This window comes from Gorilla gorilla, chromosome 11 (genome assembly GCF_029281585.2).
Source record: "Gorilla gorilla gorilla isolate KB3781 chromosome 11, NHGRI_mGorGor1-v2.1_pri, whole genome shotgun sequence".
Classification (NCBI taxonomy): Eukaryota; Metazoa; Chordata; class Mammalia; order Primates; family Hominidae; genus Gorilla; species Gorilla gorilla.
In genome coordinates, this window is record NC_073235.2 from 68,465,426 (window position 1) to 68,486,662 (window position 21,237).

At 33.3% G+C, this 21,237-nt stretch overlaps 1 protein-coding gene across 7 annotated transcripts in view; it reads right to left on the reverse strand.

Annotated features, from left to right (window-relative positions):
- Positions 1–1,332: 1,332 nt before the first annotated feature.
- SCN1A (sodium voltage-gated channel alpha subunit 1) overlaps positions 1,333–21,237 on the reverse strand; it is a 137,137-nt gene continuing 117,232 nt past the window's right edge. For all 7 annotated transcript variants that reach the window (XM_063694961.1, XM_063694960.1, XM_063694958.1 and 4 more), the window contains 6 exons: positions 14,588–14,869; positions 11,858–11,911; positions 10,176–10,313; positions 8,154–8,258; positions 6,302–6,572; positions 1,333–4,591 (listed from right to left, as the gene is read on the reverse strand). In XM_063694961.1, the coding sequence (XP_063551031.1) occupies positions 3,414–4,591; positions 6,302–6,572; positions 8,154–8,258; positions 10,176–10,313; positions 11,858–11,911; positions 14,588–14,869 (2,028 nt within the window). In that variant the 3' untranslated portion in view covers positions 1,333–3,413. The remainder of the gene's footprint in view (positions 4,592–6,301; positions 6,573–8,153; positions 8,259–10,175; positions 10,314–11,857; positions 11,912–14,587; positions 14,870–21,237) is intronic.

Genomic DNA, 21,237 nt, shown 5'->3' on the forward strand with positions numbered 1-21,237 from the left:
TGGATGGGTAGTATAAAAAGTCTGCAGGGTTTATCCTATAATTCTGACCTACCTTAGTTGGAAATGGGAATTTTTTTCAGCTACTAATAAATCAGAATTAATTGTTGTGTTGCTTTAGGATTGTGATGTTATGAAGAGGCAAAGTCAGTCCATTTTACAAGGATGGGAAAAGCACTTTTAATTACTGTCCCTTTTCTGGTTGAGGCTATATTCCCTCTTCTGGCTTCACCTGATGACAAGGGAAGGCTTCTCATTCTTCAGAAATTTAGATAGATTAATTTAGACTGTTAATTTTACTATCTGGACCACCCGAGTAACCTTTCCATGATATCCATGAATTCTGCACTGGACTTCATTGTGGTTCCCCCAGTTACTGTTTTTCTTTATCTGCAAAAGTTAGCAAGATTAAGACCCCAAGCTGAAGCAAGGCACATCTTTGCTTCCTGCTGACTTTCATGAGCTGTTGAATCACCTTGTATCAGCCAGGCAGGAGACAGATGGCATGCTGAAATGAGGCATATAGAAGAATTTCATGAAGGGGGCATTTACAAAAGTGTCAGCAATGTTAGGAGAAAGCTACAAGGAATACAAAAGCACTCTCAATGCAGCAGCAGACCTGAAGGAGCAAGGGGAGGAGTGATTACCAGACCCCAGAGAAAGTAGCTTCAGTTGTATGAGGGGCAGTCTGATTGGAGTATGACTTTTGGGGGAGGAATGAGTCCAGTGCCAACCCAGCAAAGAAGGAATTGGAGAAGAAATATTCCTATGTCAATCTTCTCTCTCTGGTGCTTTCCCACTGGTGCTTCTCATTGGCCAAACCAATTGGGAGCTCAAAGGTAGGGGAGCCCATTTTTGCAATGTGTAGAAGTCACCCTTCTGGGACACACAGAATGATGCAGAAGCATAGAGAGTGGCTCTGGAGGAGCAAACACAGTATCCTACACACATGGCAATTCTACATTTTTAAATGATGATTTAAGGGTTTCTTTTCATAGCTCGAGGGGTCATCCACCATCACTCTGGCTTCCATACTTCTCTTCCTCCTAGAATCACTAGCTATCCTCTGACACCAGTTCTTCCTCCTAACAGAGAACACACCTGCTGCTTGTAATTCTGGGAGGTCATTACCCCCTACCTCCAGTGACATATCTACCTTAGGTTTTGTTGTCAACGTGGGTATGCCTCTGTGTGTGTGTGTGTGTGTGTGTGTGTGTGTGTGTGTGTGTGCGCGTGTGTGTGTGTGCGCGCGCTCCCCTTCTCCCCCAATTTGTAATGTAAAAAATCTCCATATCATTAGAATATTCTGTTAACAAAAAGTGACTGGGCAAACAATAAAATAAAAAATGTAATCTTTATTAGTTTTGCACATTTTAAATGTTGTTTAGCTTTATTTAGCATGATAGTAGCATTTTCCAGCATGCAGTTCACGAATACAGTTTATCTAAGTAGTTTTAAGAAAAAGAGGAGCCTATGGTTTGCTTCTGTAAGAAACACAGAATGTCCTGATGTAATTGACTATATAAGTTGACTACTCTGTTTTTGTGGGAAAAAAAATTATGAAGCCCACATTATATTTAGAACAATCTAGAGCAGCATTACTCCAAAGAAATGAAAACATAAACCGAAGTCAGAAAAAAAGAACAAAAGTAACATAAGCACTACCTTCAATTCAGTTAGTACAGGTACTACCAGAAATATAAATAAAATTTTAAGCCCTTTTCCAATTGCAAAGCATAATTTGGATATGAATCGTGAACCTATTTTGCTCCTTAAAATTGTGAAATAATCTAAAATTAGCAAATGTAATTTAAAAAGCAGAAATCTACAACTACCCAGTCTTGTTTTCATGTCTTATTTAGCAAATTTCTTTCATGAAAAAGTAGTATGGACAGAAAGTAAGAAAAGTGATTGTGATATCAACCTGAAGATAATTTCCTCTTCATATTTATGTACATAATGCTGAAAAATAAAATAAAGTGACTTTTTACAGTATTTATATTTGCTTATAAAATTCTAAACACATTTTTAACAGGTTAAGCAGTGTGTTTTTTTAAACGTATCTGTACAGTCTGGCTATATACCATATGTTATCCACTTAAAATGTAAAAATAACCAAAAAGCTGTTAAAGTGCTGCAAACTATTGCTTAATGACTTAAATAAATGAGATCTGTTGAACAATTTCCTTGACTTTACCACTGACATATGGTTTCTCATAAATGAGATTCTGAGCAGTGAGAGAAACCAGATACAGCAGCATGGTAATATAAACATGCATTGATAGCATCCAAACTATCTATAAATGGTACAGAATACATTTTATTACCTGTGTAAAGCTTGCACTCTACATTTCTTGTGGTACATATTTGATGCAATAAATACTGTGCTTAGGTCATTATTTGTTTGCTCAAACGTGCACCACAGGGTAAAATGACTATTTACATAATAAATAGCATTTCATTAACATATACAGTGTCAACCTTGCTGAGAGCCAGAGATGGCTAAACAAAGTGCAGGATAAAGCAGAAATTTATAAAGAGTAATTTTGGTCAATTCAGTCTTCTGGCGGTGGAGGGTGAGGGGCAATATTCACTATTCAGGTTTTTTTTTTTTTTTAATACAACAAAAAGAAACATAACATTTATGACTCCAGACATTTGAATGAAGTTTGCACCTGCTAAGATTTACTGGCCTACCCACAAACAATCTACTTGGTCTAGGGGCTGGATTTTGCAAAATAAGATCAACAAAGCACCTCCACTTATCACCCAATTACCCCTCCCAGAAATATGGTGAAATTTAAGAATTTGTTTTTCTTGTGACTTTTTCTCATGCATGATCTCTAAGTGCAGCATGCCCTCATGCAAACCACGACTTTGTGTAGCTGGGAGGGCCATGTGGTTGCCATACCCCACAGGTGGCATACCTGTTAGAGGTCCTTAGCCTATTTCTCAACAGAAACTTCGTTTACAAAAATAGTCACATATAATAAACACATGGATTAACAAAAAGATGAATCCACTAACAGATTCCGTAAAAATGTGACAAATGTGGCAGTTGAAATGCAAACAGTGGATACAATTACTACACTAAAGTGTTTCATGTTAAACAACCCCAAAATCACAGGTTTGCACCCCTTGAAACTGGTCCCTACAGTCTGACTAGCCATCTTATCTTCAGCAGTGTCAGCTGGTAGTGAGAACAGTAACCTCCTGTCAAGGTCATCTCCCCTTTACACAGAGTCACAATTTGCTGACAAGGGGTCACTGTCTTATTGTAGGCACTGACCTTAAGGAGATTTGTGTAAAAACAGTCAGTTTGGCATTGACCTCCTAAAGGAGTCCTGTTGATAAAAATACATCACCTTCACAGGCTGTAAACAATTTGTCACCCAATTATTTTTATTTATTTTCATTTATTTCCCTTTGGCTTTTTCATCTTTGCCTTCTTGCTCATGTTTTTCCACAATTGGCTTTGTCACCCGGTCATAGGAAGGTGGACAAGCTGCAGTGGACATGGTCAGATCAGTTTTTTCTGTAATAGAGTTTTCATTTATTCTGTCAATTATCATGTCTTCTTTTATAAGAAGATTAGCCCCACCTTTGATTTTGTTTTTATTGTACGTAAAGGAAGCTTGTTTTACAGTTCGCTTTAAAAGGTGGCGTCTGTAAGCACGCTGAATAATGACAGCAGATACTTCCTCTTGTTTTCGTTTTAAAGTAGTAGTGATTGGCTGATAGGAGACCTTGGAAGGATTGGAAGCCATGAATCGCTCTTCCATCTGTATTCGTAGAGCATCCATCTCTCCACTCTCTCCTAAAACCCGCTTTGTAAAAGCAAATAAGATATCAAGACAGTGGATCCGGTCACCACTCACCATGGGCAAATCCATGGCAATGAGCTGGAGTTTGTTTGGTTGTGGCAGATTGAGAGGCGGTTCAAGCGCAGCTGCAAACTGAGATAATTTTTCAAATTCCATGAACTGAGTTGCATCGGGATCAAACTTCTCCCAAACCTCATAGAACATCTCAAAGTCATCCTCACTCAGAGGCTCTGCACTTTCTTCAGTAGCAACACTGAAGTTCTCCAGGATGACCGCGATGTACATGTTCACCACAACCAGGAAGGATATGATGATGTAACTGACAAAAAAGAAAATTCCAACAGATGGGTTCCCACAATCTCCCTTAACTGAGCTTCCAGGGTTAACTTTATTAGGGTCACAGTCGGGTGGCTTACTGTTGAGAATGGGTGCTAGCAATCCATCCCAGCCAGCAGAGGTTGTAATTTGGAACAGGCAGATCATGCTGTTGCCAAAGGTCTCAAAGTTGAACATGTCATCGATCCCAACTTCCCTCTTAACATAGGCAAAGTTGGACATCCCAAAGATGGCATAGATGAACATGACTAGGAAGAGTAGGAGGCCGATGTTAAACAACGCAGGAAGGGACATCATCAAAGCAAAGAGCAGCGTGCGGATCCCCTTTGCTCCTTTGATCAGACGTAGGATTCGGCCAATCCTAGCAAGACGGATCACTCGGAACAGGGTAGGGGACACGAAATACTTTTCTATCAGCTCAGCAAGAAACATACCTATGAATAAACAATGAGAATACCAACCAGTGAAGAAATCATGCATTAAAATAAACATATGTTTCTTCTAAAGCTCCAAGGTAACGTTCAGAGTCCTGAACCCAGTTATATTATCTTAAATATGACAGCTATATATAATATATATATAATTGTACATAATATAAATCTTAATTTTGAAATTCAGCAATAATTTCAATTATAAGGATTATAATACTTTATCTTTAAGAGACATTTATAAACTAGTTTTAGTTTATGTAAAGTCCCAAGTCAGAATTTAAAAAGAAAATAAGTTAAAAATGCACATTTGGCCGAACAGTAGCAGCCCAACAGTATAGGTACAAGTTTATATGTATACAGTGACTTTTTCTGAAATTGCCATATTCTAAATTCTCTATTTACTCCTTTTCCATCTGAAAGTATTGGTAGCTTTTGATGCTACTTTCATCTCCCCACGATCTTGGTACTTACTTAAATTCCACTCTAATATTTTTATATACTCATTTATGTATGTTCTCGTGCATTTCTGAAAGGACCCCAGGTTGATGCTCTTTTTAGTATCCTGTACTTAATGTTGTATTTCAATTCTTTTTGGTCTCCTGTACCTAACACTGTAATCTCAGTCTTCTTATTTTCAGCTTCTCTCTCCATTTGCTTTTTAGATAAAAACAATACTTGTAAAGTTAAAAAAGAGCTCAAGAAACTAAATGCCTTCAAGTTTAAATGCCTCATTCTGAAAAGACGAAGTGTAAGAGTGTGTGTGTGTGTGTGTGTGTGTGTGTGTAAGAGAGAGAGAAGGAGACGTGTGAGAATACAACTTTTATACCTTAGCCACACTAGTTATAACCAAGGATTATAATTAGTGGGAATCAAAGGCTATATACAATGAGCTGGATATAAGGCCAGTTTCTTCAGAGAGGGGAGTGGCATGAAAATCTGTCCAACACAGGTGCCTCGTTTTGGATAGTAAAATATTGACCCAATCATATCATCCTGTTTAGGGAAGAATGAATAGGCCCACAGACAGATGCTTTTCACTTTACCAGAGCTTTAGTTTTGTCTAATGAAATGAGCTATTGCTCATGAGGCTAGTTATATGTTCCAGGCTTTGAAGTATAGTACTGATGATGTCCCATGCCACCTTGTTTCCCTTGTGCATCATTATGATAAACCCATTTTTAAGATAGTCTAGAAAATCTCTACATGACACTTGTAGAGAACCTACTATATGCATTTGCTAATGTTTAGTCCTTGTCTTTATTCTCTTTTTATGCAATACTTTTCCTTATCTTGAAACCACTTTCCACTAATATCTATATGCTGGTGACTCCATGTCTATTCTCTAAAGCAATTTTCGTGAGTACCAGACTACATTTCTAGTCTTGTTAACAGAACCATCTAGATACTATATTGGTTCTTCAATCTCAACATGTCAGAAACATTTTTATTTTAGTTAATAGCACAGTTCTAGTTCAAATGAATGAGGTTTTACTACATTTACACTAAGTATATTATTCTAAATGGATAGAATAAGAAACAATACTGACATAGAGTAGGAGACATTTTGTTAAAAAACCAAACACACTTGGATAAAATGTATCAAAATATTTACAGTGATTATCTCTGATTGCTGGGATGATCTTGAATCTAATCTTGATTGTTTCAGCTTTCACTTTTATTTAACTGAATTTAAGAACTTTAAATATTTCTTACCTACAATGGAGAGAATGACAACCACAAAATCAAAAATATTCCATCCAATGGTAAAATAATAATGGCGTAGAGAGATGAGTTTCAGTACACACTCTCCAGTAAACAGCACAATGAACACCAGATTGATGCGTGACAAAATGGTAGTCACATATTCACTCTGGTCATCTGTTTCCACCATCATTGTGACCATGTTAAGACAGATGAGAATCATGATGCTTATGTCAAAAACTTGTCTGGTTACGAAGTCAAAGACCATTCCTTGAAATTTGTTCTGTAGAGAAATAGAAATGCTTTTAACAACAAAGGAGTTTTCTCATGTGCATTAGCATTAAGTACTTTCTGCATTAATTGACTTTCTAGTTTCTTGCAAAGTAGTCATTGGCCCTGATTTTTGTAAGAATGATTTATAGCATATTAATTGTTAAAATTTAGTTATTTAAATTGCCATTTACTAATGTGTATTTCTCAGAATAACAATCCCTTATCCAAAGAGGGTTTCTAATAAAAACAAACAAACAAACAAAAGAAACATTCAACACTGTATACTTCTTCCAGAGGTATGCAACACATATCAACATTTTAAGATTATGAAAAGGTAAGAAACCCATGTAATTTTTTTTCAAGACTTTCCAATGATCAGCTGGACCATACATCCATTTTAAAATATAGTACTATTAATATTTCACTTGTTGTATTCTCAAATAATTGTTAAGGAGAATTTGGAATTTCCAAGGCGCATCTATAACATTGTGCATTTAAATACTACATATGGCAATACTCATATTCTTCTACCAAATAGCCTTGGCTAACATTGTCAGACACAGAATCCTGAAACTGCACAAGGATAGTGGACCAGAATGACATTTCCTATATGTTTATGTCAAAAAAAAAATTCATGTTCTTTGTCATTGATCTGTGATTCTGCTTCCCATTTCTGCCACTGCTAGTCACTGAAGGCCATCTGCAGGCTTATTTCTTTGGGCCACTGAGGAATTCTGAGGGAATTTTCCAACTTATATTTTTCCTACAAATTGTTGGTTCATTTCTACTCAGTGCTAAATTTTAACGGAGAAAGTATATATTTCTCATCATTCTCAGGAAGGCAATATTCAATCATCACAATATGAATATTTGCTAGTATTTTTTTCCTTGATGCACCCTAGGAATTACTGAAACCTCTCAGATCATCATCATAAAAATATTTATAGTGTGGGATAATAGCTGTACATTTTCATAGCAGTTTGTTTGTTTCATCATGGAAGCATGAATATTGTTATTTATCATCATAAACTGTAATTACTGACCCTGACTTCTGCAGACATTAGTAATACCTAACTCTATAGCCATACATATGAATAGTAGATACTGGAATTCTTTCCTCCTTTAAAACACTTAGTATCTCTAGTGAAAAATAAAATAGAAGTAAGGTGTTATTTCACTCGACACTTCATTTCTTAAAATATTAGGAAACTGCATTTCTAACAGCCCCATCCCAAGGTTTACTTCTTTCCCTGATATTACTTTGCAACCATTCTTGAGTTGTGTGATTAAGTTTCTCTTGTGCACATCACATTGTCTATGTGTCCATTGGCCAATTAATATGGATTCTAATGGGGTGCTTCTAAATCTCTTGAAGTCAAGGGTGTATCTTCTATTTCTTCTTGTTCTTTTTTGGTCTTTAATTTTTTTTGTTGTTACCATTATCATAAAAGATACAAACCACTTTTAGATGATGCTCTAAAAGTGAAAGAAATTTTTTCTACTGGAAATGTTAGCTACTTTCTTTTTTGTGAGACAAGCATGCAAGTTTTTGTTTTTGTATTTTTCCCCCATATCATTTGATATTTCTTACTCCTGGTCGAGGTATAGGCTTTTGCGGTTTTTTCGATCCTAATTTTTTCATTGCATTATAGTATTTCTTCTGCTCTTCTGTCATAAAGATGTCTTGACCTCCAAAGTATAGAAAAGAAAAATCAAATTGGTTAAAACTGTGTCCTTTTGTACATTTTTTTCAATGTTAAAATAGAAAATGGATGGCTAAAAAAAGAAATACAAAATTCAACTGATTAGTATAATTATATCTGGGATTTAAAATGTAAAAAAATTGTACTCTTTAGGTATGATAATATTTAATTCCCTAAATAATTCAAAATTGACTTTATTATTATTATCTTATGAAGACAAACACCCCCAAATCTCAAAAAGGTTAAGTATTTTACCCAAGACCTTATGCTTAGTGAGTGGCGAAATTTGGTTCACTGAGATAATAAATACTTGGTACCTTATACTATACATACTACCTTTATGATGTTAAAGGCAATAATTTTCTTATTTAAATGTAGCAAAGAGTTAGAGGATGTATACTGCAAGACAGTTTGGAGTTACTCATTAAAAAAGTCACTCTAACTCTGTCAAGAATTGGAGGAAAGGGATAAAAAGAAAACTGGATGAGTTAGTGAGAGATTTAGGGGATAAATCAGAGCTCATAGCATAGTAAGTATGGGACAGGCCAGTAGGGATAGAAGATTGGAACACTGGCAAGTAAGTGAAATAGAGTAGCCTGATATTGACTTAAGAATACTACTGGTAATAAGAAAAGGGAATTGAGGGGAGAATGTTCTGTAGTGAAAGAAAGCACTCATTCATTATACAAAAAGCAAACCTACTGAACAAGTGAGATGAAGCAACAGTACATAAAGGAAGAAATACAAATGGCCAATGAGCATTTAAGAACATGTTCAAATGTAATAAAATACATAAAAGTCATAACAATTAAGGTGATAAAAGTCATAAAAATTAAAATTAAATACAGTTTTCACCTATTAAATATCAAATATTCAAAAACAATGTTTGGTGACAGTGAGGGAACAGTGGCATGGGTGTTCATACACTGTTATTGGGAGTTTGAGTAGTTATATTACTCTAGGGGAGTAAAATACTTCATTGTGGGAATTTATTCTAAGGAAATAATTAAAGCCTTATTTTCTCTCCCTCTCTCTTTTTTTTGTACAAAACTTTCAACAAGGTACTATTTAAATCATTAAAGATTAAAAACAATCGAAATTATCAACCTACTGGGGAATGAATAAGTAAATTATGATAATGCATATATGAAGACTTAACAAAATGAGAAAATACTTATGTTAAGTCTAAAGTGGAATTTATAATTATAGATAAAAAGTACAACAATAAGAGTATGTGCAGAAATACTCTGAACAGAAAAACAAAATATGAATGGCAGCAGTTACTTCCAAGTGATGATATTTATTTACTTTCCATGTGTTCTATAATGTACATAGGTAATTGGGACAATCAAATGAGCCTTATAAGTGATAAATAATAGTCGTACAATTCAAGACTGAAAGGGATAGCTTGTAATTAAATATCTTGGAGAAAGAAATGGGAATATATAAAAGAAATCAATGACAGAAAAAAGCATAAAAATAAACACTAGAAGAAGCTTACATCCAGTGCCTAATTTATTGCAAAGAATTAGTTGGAAAATATATTTTCAAGGGGGAGTGGGTAGTTGTAGGGATAAAATAACAAGTTGCTTTTGGGAAAGAGGCATATTCGGTTGCTTTCTAGTTTTATTCTAGTTATTATTTTTTGAAAGATAGAAAATGTTTCTTGATAATGAATAAGAGGAGGAAAAACTTTATGAACCTATGAACAAGAGTGTGGAACACAGTTATTCTTAGCTTTGTATAGCCGGAAATATATGGATACTGAATGACAGAGGAAGAGGAAGGAAAAATCAGTTATAATGTATACTCCCATTTTGTTTCTAAATTCAAGTACTCATTTGGCAGATAAAACACTCCAAGGAATAATTTTCTATCTCAGTGGGAGAGAAAATATTAGAAATACTTATCTTCTTTTTCTGCTGGTTGAAATTATCTATGATGACACCAATAAACAGGTTCAAGGTGAAGAAGGACCCAAAGATGATGAAAATAACAAAGTAAAGATACATGTACAGACTTTCTTCATACTTAGGCTGGAGTTCCACCTACCAAAGGGGAATATTTTGTAAAATATTACCATACATTTTAGTGCTGGAAATATCACTGGTGCTTTTTCATAACAATAGAAAAAATTATTCTTACTAATATGTCAGCATTTTTTTTTTCTGAATCAGCTACCTCTAAAAAACATCCCTGAAATTAGCCTTTAGGGATGTTTTCATGTGAAAAATATGGCTACTATGACATTCTAAAATCTATTTGTATAACTATAAATACAAATAATATTTTTCCATTTGAACAGTAATGTGCTAAATTTGCAAGCTTTTAAGATACTGAATTTTAGTAATTTTAAAATTGTTACTAAAAAAATTAAAACTGTAAATATCTATAGGCTAGGTTTAGAAACAGTCATTCATGTATGCATGAAATAATGTAGCAAATAAGAAATGAGTTGTTCATTCAGATGTTTGGCACTTTACCCTAAAGTAACAGTTATTGAATTTTTCAGATTAAGTAGACATAGATGGACAGTCCATTTTATAAATCCTCAGTTGATTATTTAATTCCTAGATTGTGCTTAAAACAAATGGGCTATTACTTATAATTTAGTAATGGACTGAAAGGGTCACTATAGTTTTTTAACAGATTCATGTCCTTCTAAAAGCAACAAAGTTAAAAACCTACTAAACGCACAAAACAAAATATGTGACAAAGTGAAATAAAACAACTCTGGAGGTTATCAAAATGATATTCAACATAAAACTAAAGCTATTTGAAATGCATTTCAAGAAAGATAACATCAAACTCTATCAGGTTGAAGACTGCAGGGACAGAGGCTATTCTTCATGATGATAAACTAGACAGATGGGACTTGAGAATAGAAAGATGAAGGTTGATAGAAAATACTACATCTTACAAAGTTTTGAAGAGCAAAGTTGGAATGAGCATGAATTTCAGTTTAGGTCATGGAGCCTGAAAGAGGCTGAAATCAAATAAAATAGGTTTATATTTTGGTGATATACACTTAAAGGAATCTGTTGGCCACAGAAGTGATTGCAATATTAGTAAAGGCTCCAGTCAATTTATGAATGCAAAAATCATATAAAAACATTCTTTTATATGGTTTAAAATATGATTATTTGAAAGAAATCATCACAGTAATCTAAGGCTGACAGAACAATATCCATAACTTTTTATGCTGTCTAATATGGAGGGTGACTATACATTTCAACTAATGATAGAAATCATATATTTCTTCAAATTTGGTCCTGCACACTAAAATTACTACTAACTATATAATGTGTGGATAAATAGGAAACAAAATAGAAAATATTTAAAAGGAAAATATTTGTTAGTTACTAAATACATGAATTTGTTACTTTGGTTTTCAAAATAATTCATGTGTTGAATTATCTTTGTAAGATCTTTCTGATAAACATTGCTGTGCTTGAATATTTACCTGTCACACTTTTTCCCAAATATTTTAAATCAAGATAGAATCATTTCATTTGGTCGTTTATGCTTTATTCGATTAATTTTACCACCTGATCAATATTGTAAAAAGACTTAGAATACAAGGAATACTTACATTTCTGGAATCAACTGCTGCATACATTATATCCATCCATCCTTTGAATGTGGCCTATTAAGAAGGACATGCATGTTTTACTTTGGAGTAAAAATAATTTAGACCTGATGTTTAATAAATATTCTTACTGATATAATTTTCAAAAGGCAATATTTTTGAAAGACATTTCAAAACAAATTTTACATAGATTTTGGACCAAGACAGTATTTTAGTACGGCTTTTCATTTCTAGAACACATATTGAACAAAAGGGCCATTTGATATATCCTCCCCCTTGATAACCAACTCACAAGCACTTTTCAATTCTTTAGAGTTCATGGTGTCATGATATTTAAAACAGTATTAAAATTTGCTGGAGCACTTTTTAGAAAGTCTTACAAATGCCAACACATGGGTCAATAGCTCTATCAGCCAAATAATTACAACTTAGATCTAAGGATCATCTGCTAAAATTTATCTGCAGGGTGATCAAAGTGATTGAAAATTTAAGATTTCTCTTTACTGTAACAATGTAAGGATAGTACCGGGATACATAAAGGCAGGGTTGCAACTATCCTTTTAAGAATTTTGGAGCAAAACATTTAGAAATACAATCCTTTTAAGAACTTTGCATCAAAACATTTAGAAATAACCCCCTATTCTATTTTCTTTCTGAAATTCTTGAAGATAATAAGTTAATATGAATAAGAAATGTGAACAATAGTACAGCAGACACTTGGCACTCACAGGATGAAGGATACTCAGGCTAATAACTTACGGTAATTTGTTTCTTGTCCTGGGGCATGAATTTTGAGTCCTGTGGGCCTAAAAGGATTATCCCTTAGCTAGTGAGGGAGGTTAGCAAAGCCTTTAGCATCTGTATCACAATATATCTTTGTTCTGATAACACTAACCCTTGTGAAGTGGTGGATATCATGAGACAAAAACTAAGCAAGGGTGTGGGTGACAGCAGTGAAAAGAAAGTAATGATTCCTAGCTAGAAAGTACAAGGCTTTTGTATATGAAAGAGAGAGAGATGTGTTAAATATGTCAGTGGCTTAGGTCAATGATAGAACAATTCCATTACACACTTGGTATAGAAACAAAAAAGTGATTCAAGGGACCATTTCAATGACTTACTAATCAATAGAGAGGTGATTCTATAAAAGCCAAATGTGAAGCAGTATTTTAGAGGGTTTTTTTTTTTTGGTGGCAGAATTTATTTAATAGCTTTGTGCAGGACCATCACTGTATTTTCAGAATTGCTTACATTTTAAAGGATTGCTTAAAATTTTTAATTTTTCTTCCCTCAAATTTATGGAGGAAGTGGTTGCTTTAGTGATATTTACAAGTATGGTCATTAGTTAAGGGTTAGAATAAGTGCCCAAATAAATATCATCATGTGTCGACAATTTTTAAAGAAAGCATTCTTGCCAGATTTTTTTTAACTTTTATTTTTGTCTTTAGAGACAAGGTCTCACTATGTTGCCTCCACTGGTCTAGATCTCCTGGCCTCAAGCAATCCTCCAGCTTTGGCCTCCCAAAGAGCTGGGATTACAGGCATGAGCCACCATGCCCCACCCGTTCTTACCAGATTTAAAAAATCTCTATTTTAATTGCATGAATATTATTCAGAGTAGGTCAAAAATGTTAAGAAGAGAAATAAGAATTTCCAACAAAAAGGTGGGAAGAATTTGTAAAGTAATCATAGTTGACACCTCTGGAAGAGCTGCAAAAGGGTTTTGACCAGTGTTGGTTTGTTTGCTTAGTTAGTCTTCTGGTTGAATAGTTGAAATCATAACCTTGATGAGCAAAAATTGATTTCTGCCCTAAAGACACTGTAGAACCACAAGGGAAGAAAGAAATTGTACAGTATTTTTTTTTTTAAGCTGAGTTTTCAAATAATCTGGACTCTATTTTATTCCCTGCTTTGTTGTGGTGCTGCTGCAGCTAGAAGCAGAATCAAATGAAAATGTTTAAAGGGCTACCTTTTTTTATATAAATTATAAACTATTTTTCTTGGAGACCCAGTCTTAGAGACCCAGTAGTGAAAACATTAATATTTAGGATAAAATAGACTTAAATAATGGTGCTGAAAGGTCATTTGAGATAAGACAACAGCTGCTTGTGCTTCATTTTTGTTTCTAGTTGCTTCCAGGTATAATTCTCTCTCTTTTTTTTTTTTTTTTTTAGATGGAGTTTCACTCTTTGTTGCCCAGGTTGGAGTGCAGTGGCACCCGCCACTATGCCTGGTTCTAATTCTAAAACCTAAATGTCATTCCCCAAACTTTGATCCAAATAATAGAACTCAGCAGCAGTTAATCCCTACCAATTAATTACAATCCAATTAGGTGTATTAAGTGTATGTGTTTTGGAAGATGATCTATCTGTTAAGTGGATTCTGTTTTGGTAGCTGATCAGGGAAACAAGCCTTCTAATCACAATAAAAAATGGCAAAGTTACTGATTTATTAATTTACTTGTTTATATAGAAAGAGCAATATAGAAACAAAGAAAATACAAGAAAAAAGACAAAGAGGTCTTTGTTTGGTCTGGTCACTACTGACTATATCTGCAGTCTTTACATGTAATAAAGTTTTCACCCATCTGGGCTCATAAACTTGTACTAACAAATTGAAATTTTTTAAATAGAAATATATACTTTTTCTTAGGAACTAAATAATAGATGTATGTCATTATTTTGTTATTATTCCAAACAATAAAAATATTCAGAGAAAATAGTGTTCACTTACAACTTGAAGCAAAGAGAGATACCCAAATCCTACATTATCAAAGTTTACTTTCACATTTTTCCATCGAGCAGTCTCATTTCTTTCTATTAGTTTTAGGCAATCAGTATGATTATTCACGTCTTCGATGTCAAACCTGTCACCAGTTGTGGTGTTAATACAGTGGTAGAATTTGCCAGCAAACAAATTTACGCCCATGATGCTGAAAATTAGCCAGAATATAAGACAAACCAGAAGCACATTCATGATGGATGGAATTGCTCCTAAAAGGGCATTCACAACCACCTAATACACAAATGGAAAAAAAGAAAAGTCAGAATTCTTATCTGTTAATAAAGAAAAAAAATTCCCCTAGTAATCTCTGGTCTTTCCGTTCTTTTTTTCTATCAATGCTATTTATTCTAGAATATGTAAAAGCAAGGTTCAAAAAAATCTAAAAATTCATTTTTTTTTCTTAAGCAATACACTTAGGAAAACAACTATAGGCAATATAACCAAGAAATGAAACAAAAATGTTTTTTAAAAAAAGGGAGGGAGAAGCATTAAAAGGTTAAAGGAAAAGGAAAATCAGAGGAACTTGCTGCCAGATGAAGTCAGAATTGTGTTGTTTATCAGAAAAAAGAAAAGTTAAAAAGCCTATACAGAAGTTTAACTCATTTTGAAAAGGCAATATATTAAAGAACAAAACTACAACATTTGGACCTGAGTTGATTTGACCAATATATTTTTAAAATAACTTAAAAATTCAGATGATAAATATAAAAATTATTAAATACCTAATATAATTGTCTTTAATTATTCATGCATTGCTATGACTAATAATTTTTGCATAAGAAGCAAGACAATTTGCATTATGTATTTCATTAGATCATCACATCGTTTATTTCAAGCTCCAGTCATGTCAGTTGTTTCATTTACTGAGTTTAATTCAAAAAACTTATTTCAAATGAAACATAATAGAAATCATTTCTTAGGAAAATAAGAAAAAGAGGGATGCCATACATAGTTCTCAAATCTGATGTGATCACATGAAGTTCTGTGTTCAATTATTATCTACTTTTTTTTTTTCTATAGAAGGATGTTTTCCCCCTCTTTACTTCTGGACCACTAGTTAAAAATCTTGAGTGTTCATGTTTGGAAACAACATAGGGATGGCTTCCTTGCTTTTTCCTCCATACCTCCCACTGGAGCTGCACGGGAGTGGCTAAGAGGGAAGCTAAAAACAGACCCTAAAATGCTTATAAGGGGCAGCTGCCTCAAACTTGGACATTAATAGCTAAGTTTAATTCCACCTATGTGCTTGTATTATTCTTGTCAGTCTGATCCAATGGAAGTAGTCGTCAAAACATCTTCTATTTGCCATTTGATGCCAGTGTATTTTTAGAACAATTTTTTTTAACTGCCTGTCTGAAAAAAAAATACATGAGCCAATTTCTTATACTTCTGATCCCTGTTTAAAGCCTGTAAAGAACTCTAGGCCTTCTGGGGAACATAAAACACTGTGATAAGTGGGCCAAAGAAAATAAGAATACCGGTAATGACAAAGGTGGAGGGGATGAGTATGAAAAATTAATTTGGTTGAGTTATCCAGGCAGAACCAAATGATGTGGCCTATGCAACTACCAAGCTGACACGTGACACTTTGCCTTATCTCATCTGACTGTCTGCATTAATACAATGGACTTCATAAATTCTCGTTTTATAATTTATTTTAAATGGATGAATAGAATTAGATTTCTTTCAGATTAGAGATTTGGAAATTGAAATCAAGTTACTATTTCCCTTCTTTTCTGAATATTTTGTCCACTATCCAGATTACAATGCTGTTTCTAGTGTGTATACACAGAGTACTAATTAAAATATGTATTTTGCCTTCAACACCCAATTTAGAGTATGAGCAGAACACTGATTATCTATACCTATTTCTCGATTTTCTTTTCACATTACCTGTCTCACATTTTTTCTTCGAAACATTTCTCAGCTTTGCCACCTCTTTTCCATTCTCACAGTCACCACCTAGAACTGCCCTCTGTTATTTCATACTTGCACTGTCATCTGTCTCCTAACCTTCTCCTTCATTTAATCTATGTAAGATGAATTAATCTTCCCCAAGTCCCACTTGAAAGTTATTTATTGGCTCTCTGGTAACTACCAAATATTTTTCTTACCTTGGTATTCACATCACTCCACAATCTATATTTCCAGTTTTAACTTCCCTGGTCATCTATACTTCATGCCACTTCAATTAATATAATAACCGTGTGCTAATATAATTGCCAGGTGATTGAGATGCCATTTACATTGAAATTCCTTGTCTAATAGCTCCTCTTCTGAAATACTCTCCCCTCTCAAAGGCTTTAGTTCAAATAGCACTTCTTTCATGGAGCCTAACTTTGTCCCCTAGTTTAGCCTCCAAAATAAAGAGGAATGTTTTCCCCTTTGAATTCAAGAATCAGAATTCTAGTACTGAACAGAACTGTACAGATAATTCAGTATTGCATTCTCATTTGGCATATGAGAAAAATGAGGTTAAAACAAGTTAAGTTCAGAAAGTAGCCTATAAATAGCATTTAGTGCTCTTTCCAGTCTACGTGGAAGAGTTGCTCCCACTTATCTGGTACCCATATTACTCTGTACTAGAGTTCAGTGTAATCCTGACAGATTGTAAAATTTTCTAAAAATTTAAGATGCAAAAATATGTTCGTGAATCTTCCAGGGCCTTGAGTGTCTTGAATATAAGAACATACCAGAGAGCTTTGAATATAGGAATAAAATAATGGTTGACAAAAATGAATGGATTAATGAAGCAAAGTTTAGGTTAGTATTTATTGATCAAAGCATAATTTTTAAATGTTATTTCTGAATATGGGATGAGAATAATTAAGGAACTGAGCACAGGGAGAGGTTTGTGCTTAGGTAATATGTTTGAGAGGTTTACTTTGAAACTGGGGATTGATTTAGAGTTAAAGCGAACTCTATGGAATTTATGACGCAAGCATGTACTCTGCAGCAGTGCACTTCAGGATATGATTTGCAAAGTTGGCATACATTTGGCCCAGAGAAAAGTTTTATTTTTTTTGTGAACATAAAAGAATCTTATCTTAGAAAACATCTGGCACAGTATTGGGGAGTTTATTATACAAAGCTATAGTCATATTTATGATGTATTAAATTAGACAATGAAAGATCATAGAAAAGATTGTCTTTTCCCAAGAGTTCCAAGCCATTCCTTGGTTCAGCAGTGAAGGAGGTGTATTAACTTTTTTCAGTCTCAATAAAGCTGCAGTAATTGGTTCTCATGGGGGGAAAAAAGTAGGCAGAATTAGTCTGAATAAATTGGAAAGAACAAATTGAACTTTCAGGCTACATGAAAGGAAATGTCTGAGAAAGGAGCTATCTTAATGAATTAATACTGTACTAGAGGTTGTTTCTTCTCAGAAGCTTTTTTTTCAAAACAATCATCAAATAAAGTTTCTCTACTCTAGCACAACCAATTCTATTTCTGGTTCATTACCTGCATTTTTAAAAATAAGTCTACACTAAATGAAGGATTGATAATTAAATATGCAAATTCACATTAGAAATTTTCATACATGCAGAAATGTCTTTTTGTCTGAATTAATTACTTTGAACTTCAAATCAACACTATTCATGAATTCTAGTGCTTCTTTAATAGAAATAAAGAAAATCTATGTGAATAAAAATAAAAGTGGGCAAAGTAGGAATCATCCATTTTTAAGTATAAAGAAGAATAATAGAATCTTTCTTAAAAATCTAAAAAAATTATGTTGTGGGTTTTAATTAAGACAGTTTTTTTGTAAGCTATGATATATTGGTGATCCAAACAAAAATTCTGACTTTTTCTGTCTCTCAAATATAAAAACTCTTCTTCTTGTATAATACAGTTAAACTTTAAGAATAAATAAAATGTAGAGTTATGTTTATGTATGTTTTCACTGTGATATCTTTTAAAATCCTAGAAAGTTAGTTGGGAGTTACTTATTCTAAGAAGTGAGTTTATGCCTTAAATTTTATCTTAATACTCATGATAAGACGTTTTTGTTTTATTTCTAGGTATGTATTCTATTCTGCATAATTCAAATAAGTGGATTCTTTTATACTAACTTTTTGTTTACAACACAATTCACATGTGCTTATTCAACTATTTCTTAATATATTTTTGCCTTGTTAACATTTTGAAAATAACCCCATATGAACTTACACAATAAAAAATGAGAGTGGTCACAATCAATACCAGTCTTATGAAACCTGAAATAGTGCACCCTAGTATCTGCTCATACATATCAATAATCAACTGATGGTATCTAACTGGTAATTTTCAGGACCCAGACCAATGTACTAAACGGCAGGGGCTGTATGCCTCAAACAGTATCATGAGCTTAACAAGTTAAATTGTTTTTTCACATAATCATTCTACACCAGGGTCCCCCGCCCTCACCAATCCAGTAATCTCCCCAAAGATGGATAACTCCATATACACATAACTAAATCATATTCAATGAAACTTAATAAAGATATCAACCATTGGGGTCAAAATCCACAGAGGGTAAATTCATAAAGGTTTTTTTTTTTTCAAATGAAATTTAAGACAATTGAAAAGAGGGGATTAGGGTGTAAATAATGTATTTTCCCTACTGTGGTGCAATAATAGTACCCTTCCCAATCCCTCCCTCACCCCACTACACATAAGTCACAGTGCAAGGATTAAAGGTAGCAAAAGGGGTAATACAGTACCCATAATAAAGGGCTCAGGGGAGGAACCAGCGCTCCACCCCATCCAAGTTGGAGCAAGATTATCCTATACAAAATAGAAATATATAGTTTGTTATTAGTTAGAAATCTGATATGACAGAACATTTGGTGTTACTTTTTGTTCATGATGCTCTCCGTCTGTTTCCCTATCCATTAAGACTTGAGTTCTTTTGAAAAAGAAGGCATTTAAGATTTCCTAGGTTAGGAAATTAAAAATACAAATTTAAACACAAATTTTATTTTACCCTAGATATTCACGACATCAATTCACTCAGTTTAATTTTACAAGTTGAAAAATTTGGACTGGAAATTTGAAATACAATAAATGTTTAAAAGCTGTCAGCCAGAAATGTGCATAAAACATGCAAAACACAAAGTGCAACGTGATGATAATTTATTTGTTACTTTCTAACTTCTTATCAAGCACTGTACAACATGCTTTATTCAGTAATGTTGCATAAAAGCACATGCTTTGAAAAAATAACAGAACAACAAAAATAAAATGAGTGCCTGAGTTACGCTTTGACGCAGCTATTGTGATTTTATGCTGCTAGGGCAAAGAATTAAATGAGAGTTTCTGAGTATGTTCAAATCTCACTTCCCAATCATAATCATCATTCTTATATCCAACCTCACCATCATTCATGATTATATTTTTACAAAATAAAATATCCAAACACTAGAAGTATAAAAAATAGAATCAATTATAACATTATTTTGACTCTACAATGCCAAACACGTATTGAAGAGATTAGTCATTTTAGTGCTGTGTGTATGTTGTCATTATGAGGAACAGAGCCATATTCATAAATCTGATCATTTAAACTATTAGTTATATCACTATCAGCATTTATAAGGATTTTATGTCTAAAACTCCAAGTTTCAAAAAATAACCTCTTTTAATATAAAAGGCATTATTGATTAATAATTATAGATATGGTTATTTCTGAGAAAATTAAAAGTATACCGATAAGATCAGCTTTTTTATAGAAATGAAGTGTAATGTATGGAAATATCTGAGCACTTGACCAATGAATTTAATAAACTTTCAAATGGTCAAATGTAAAAGGTTTATAATATTTTCAAATGTTTAGCATTGTTCGGATTTCACAAGCCATATAAAATATATTATTTTGATTCAGGCAACATGTTTTCAAATAGAATGTACACAAATGACATTTTTTTCTCCAGAACTGAAACTGCCAGTCTGAAACAAAACAAAGTGACATTTAATTGGAAAACAGACTTAATTCTTAAGAGATAATTTCTGTTAACATTTTGGTGAAAATTTGAGGCTCTCTGTGAGAAATAAAAGAGGACTACTTGTATTATATTGTTCTGAGTTGTTGATAATGAGGACAAAGTTTTCATATATGTTAGGGAAATCGAAGACAAGTCCTACGTTCTTACAAAGTGACATTTATAATAAGACTTGAGAAGAGAACATAAGGCTATAAACAATCTACAAAGTGCAAATGGAAGTCTACAATACAGCTTAGTTTCCATAAAAGTAACTACACCTTAGGAGGTTAAAGAGCAATGTTTTTCTATTGGAATCACACAATTCAGTGTTTTGTTTTGATAATTCTTTTTTTAAAAAAGCAGAACTAATTTTTTATATTATATATCTATAAACTAATGCTTCATGCTGTAAAAAAAGGCATGGAAAATAAGTCAATAATGGCAAAATTTCTAATCTGTTATGAATGATGGAAAATGATTATTGCATCTTTGAAAAGGATAAAATAACATTTTGTGTGACTCTGACCAATAAGATGCAAGTTAAGGTTAATATATAAATTACCTATAGTAATGAGTCAAAATTATATTTTCTGTTCATTATAAGTGTTTTACTTTATTGTTATAAAAATGATGTGGAT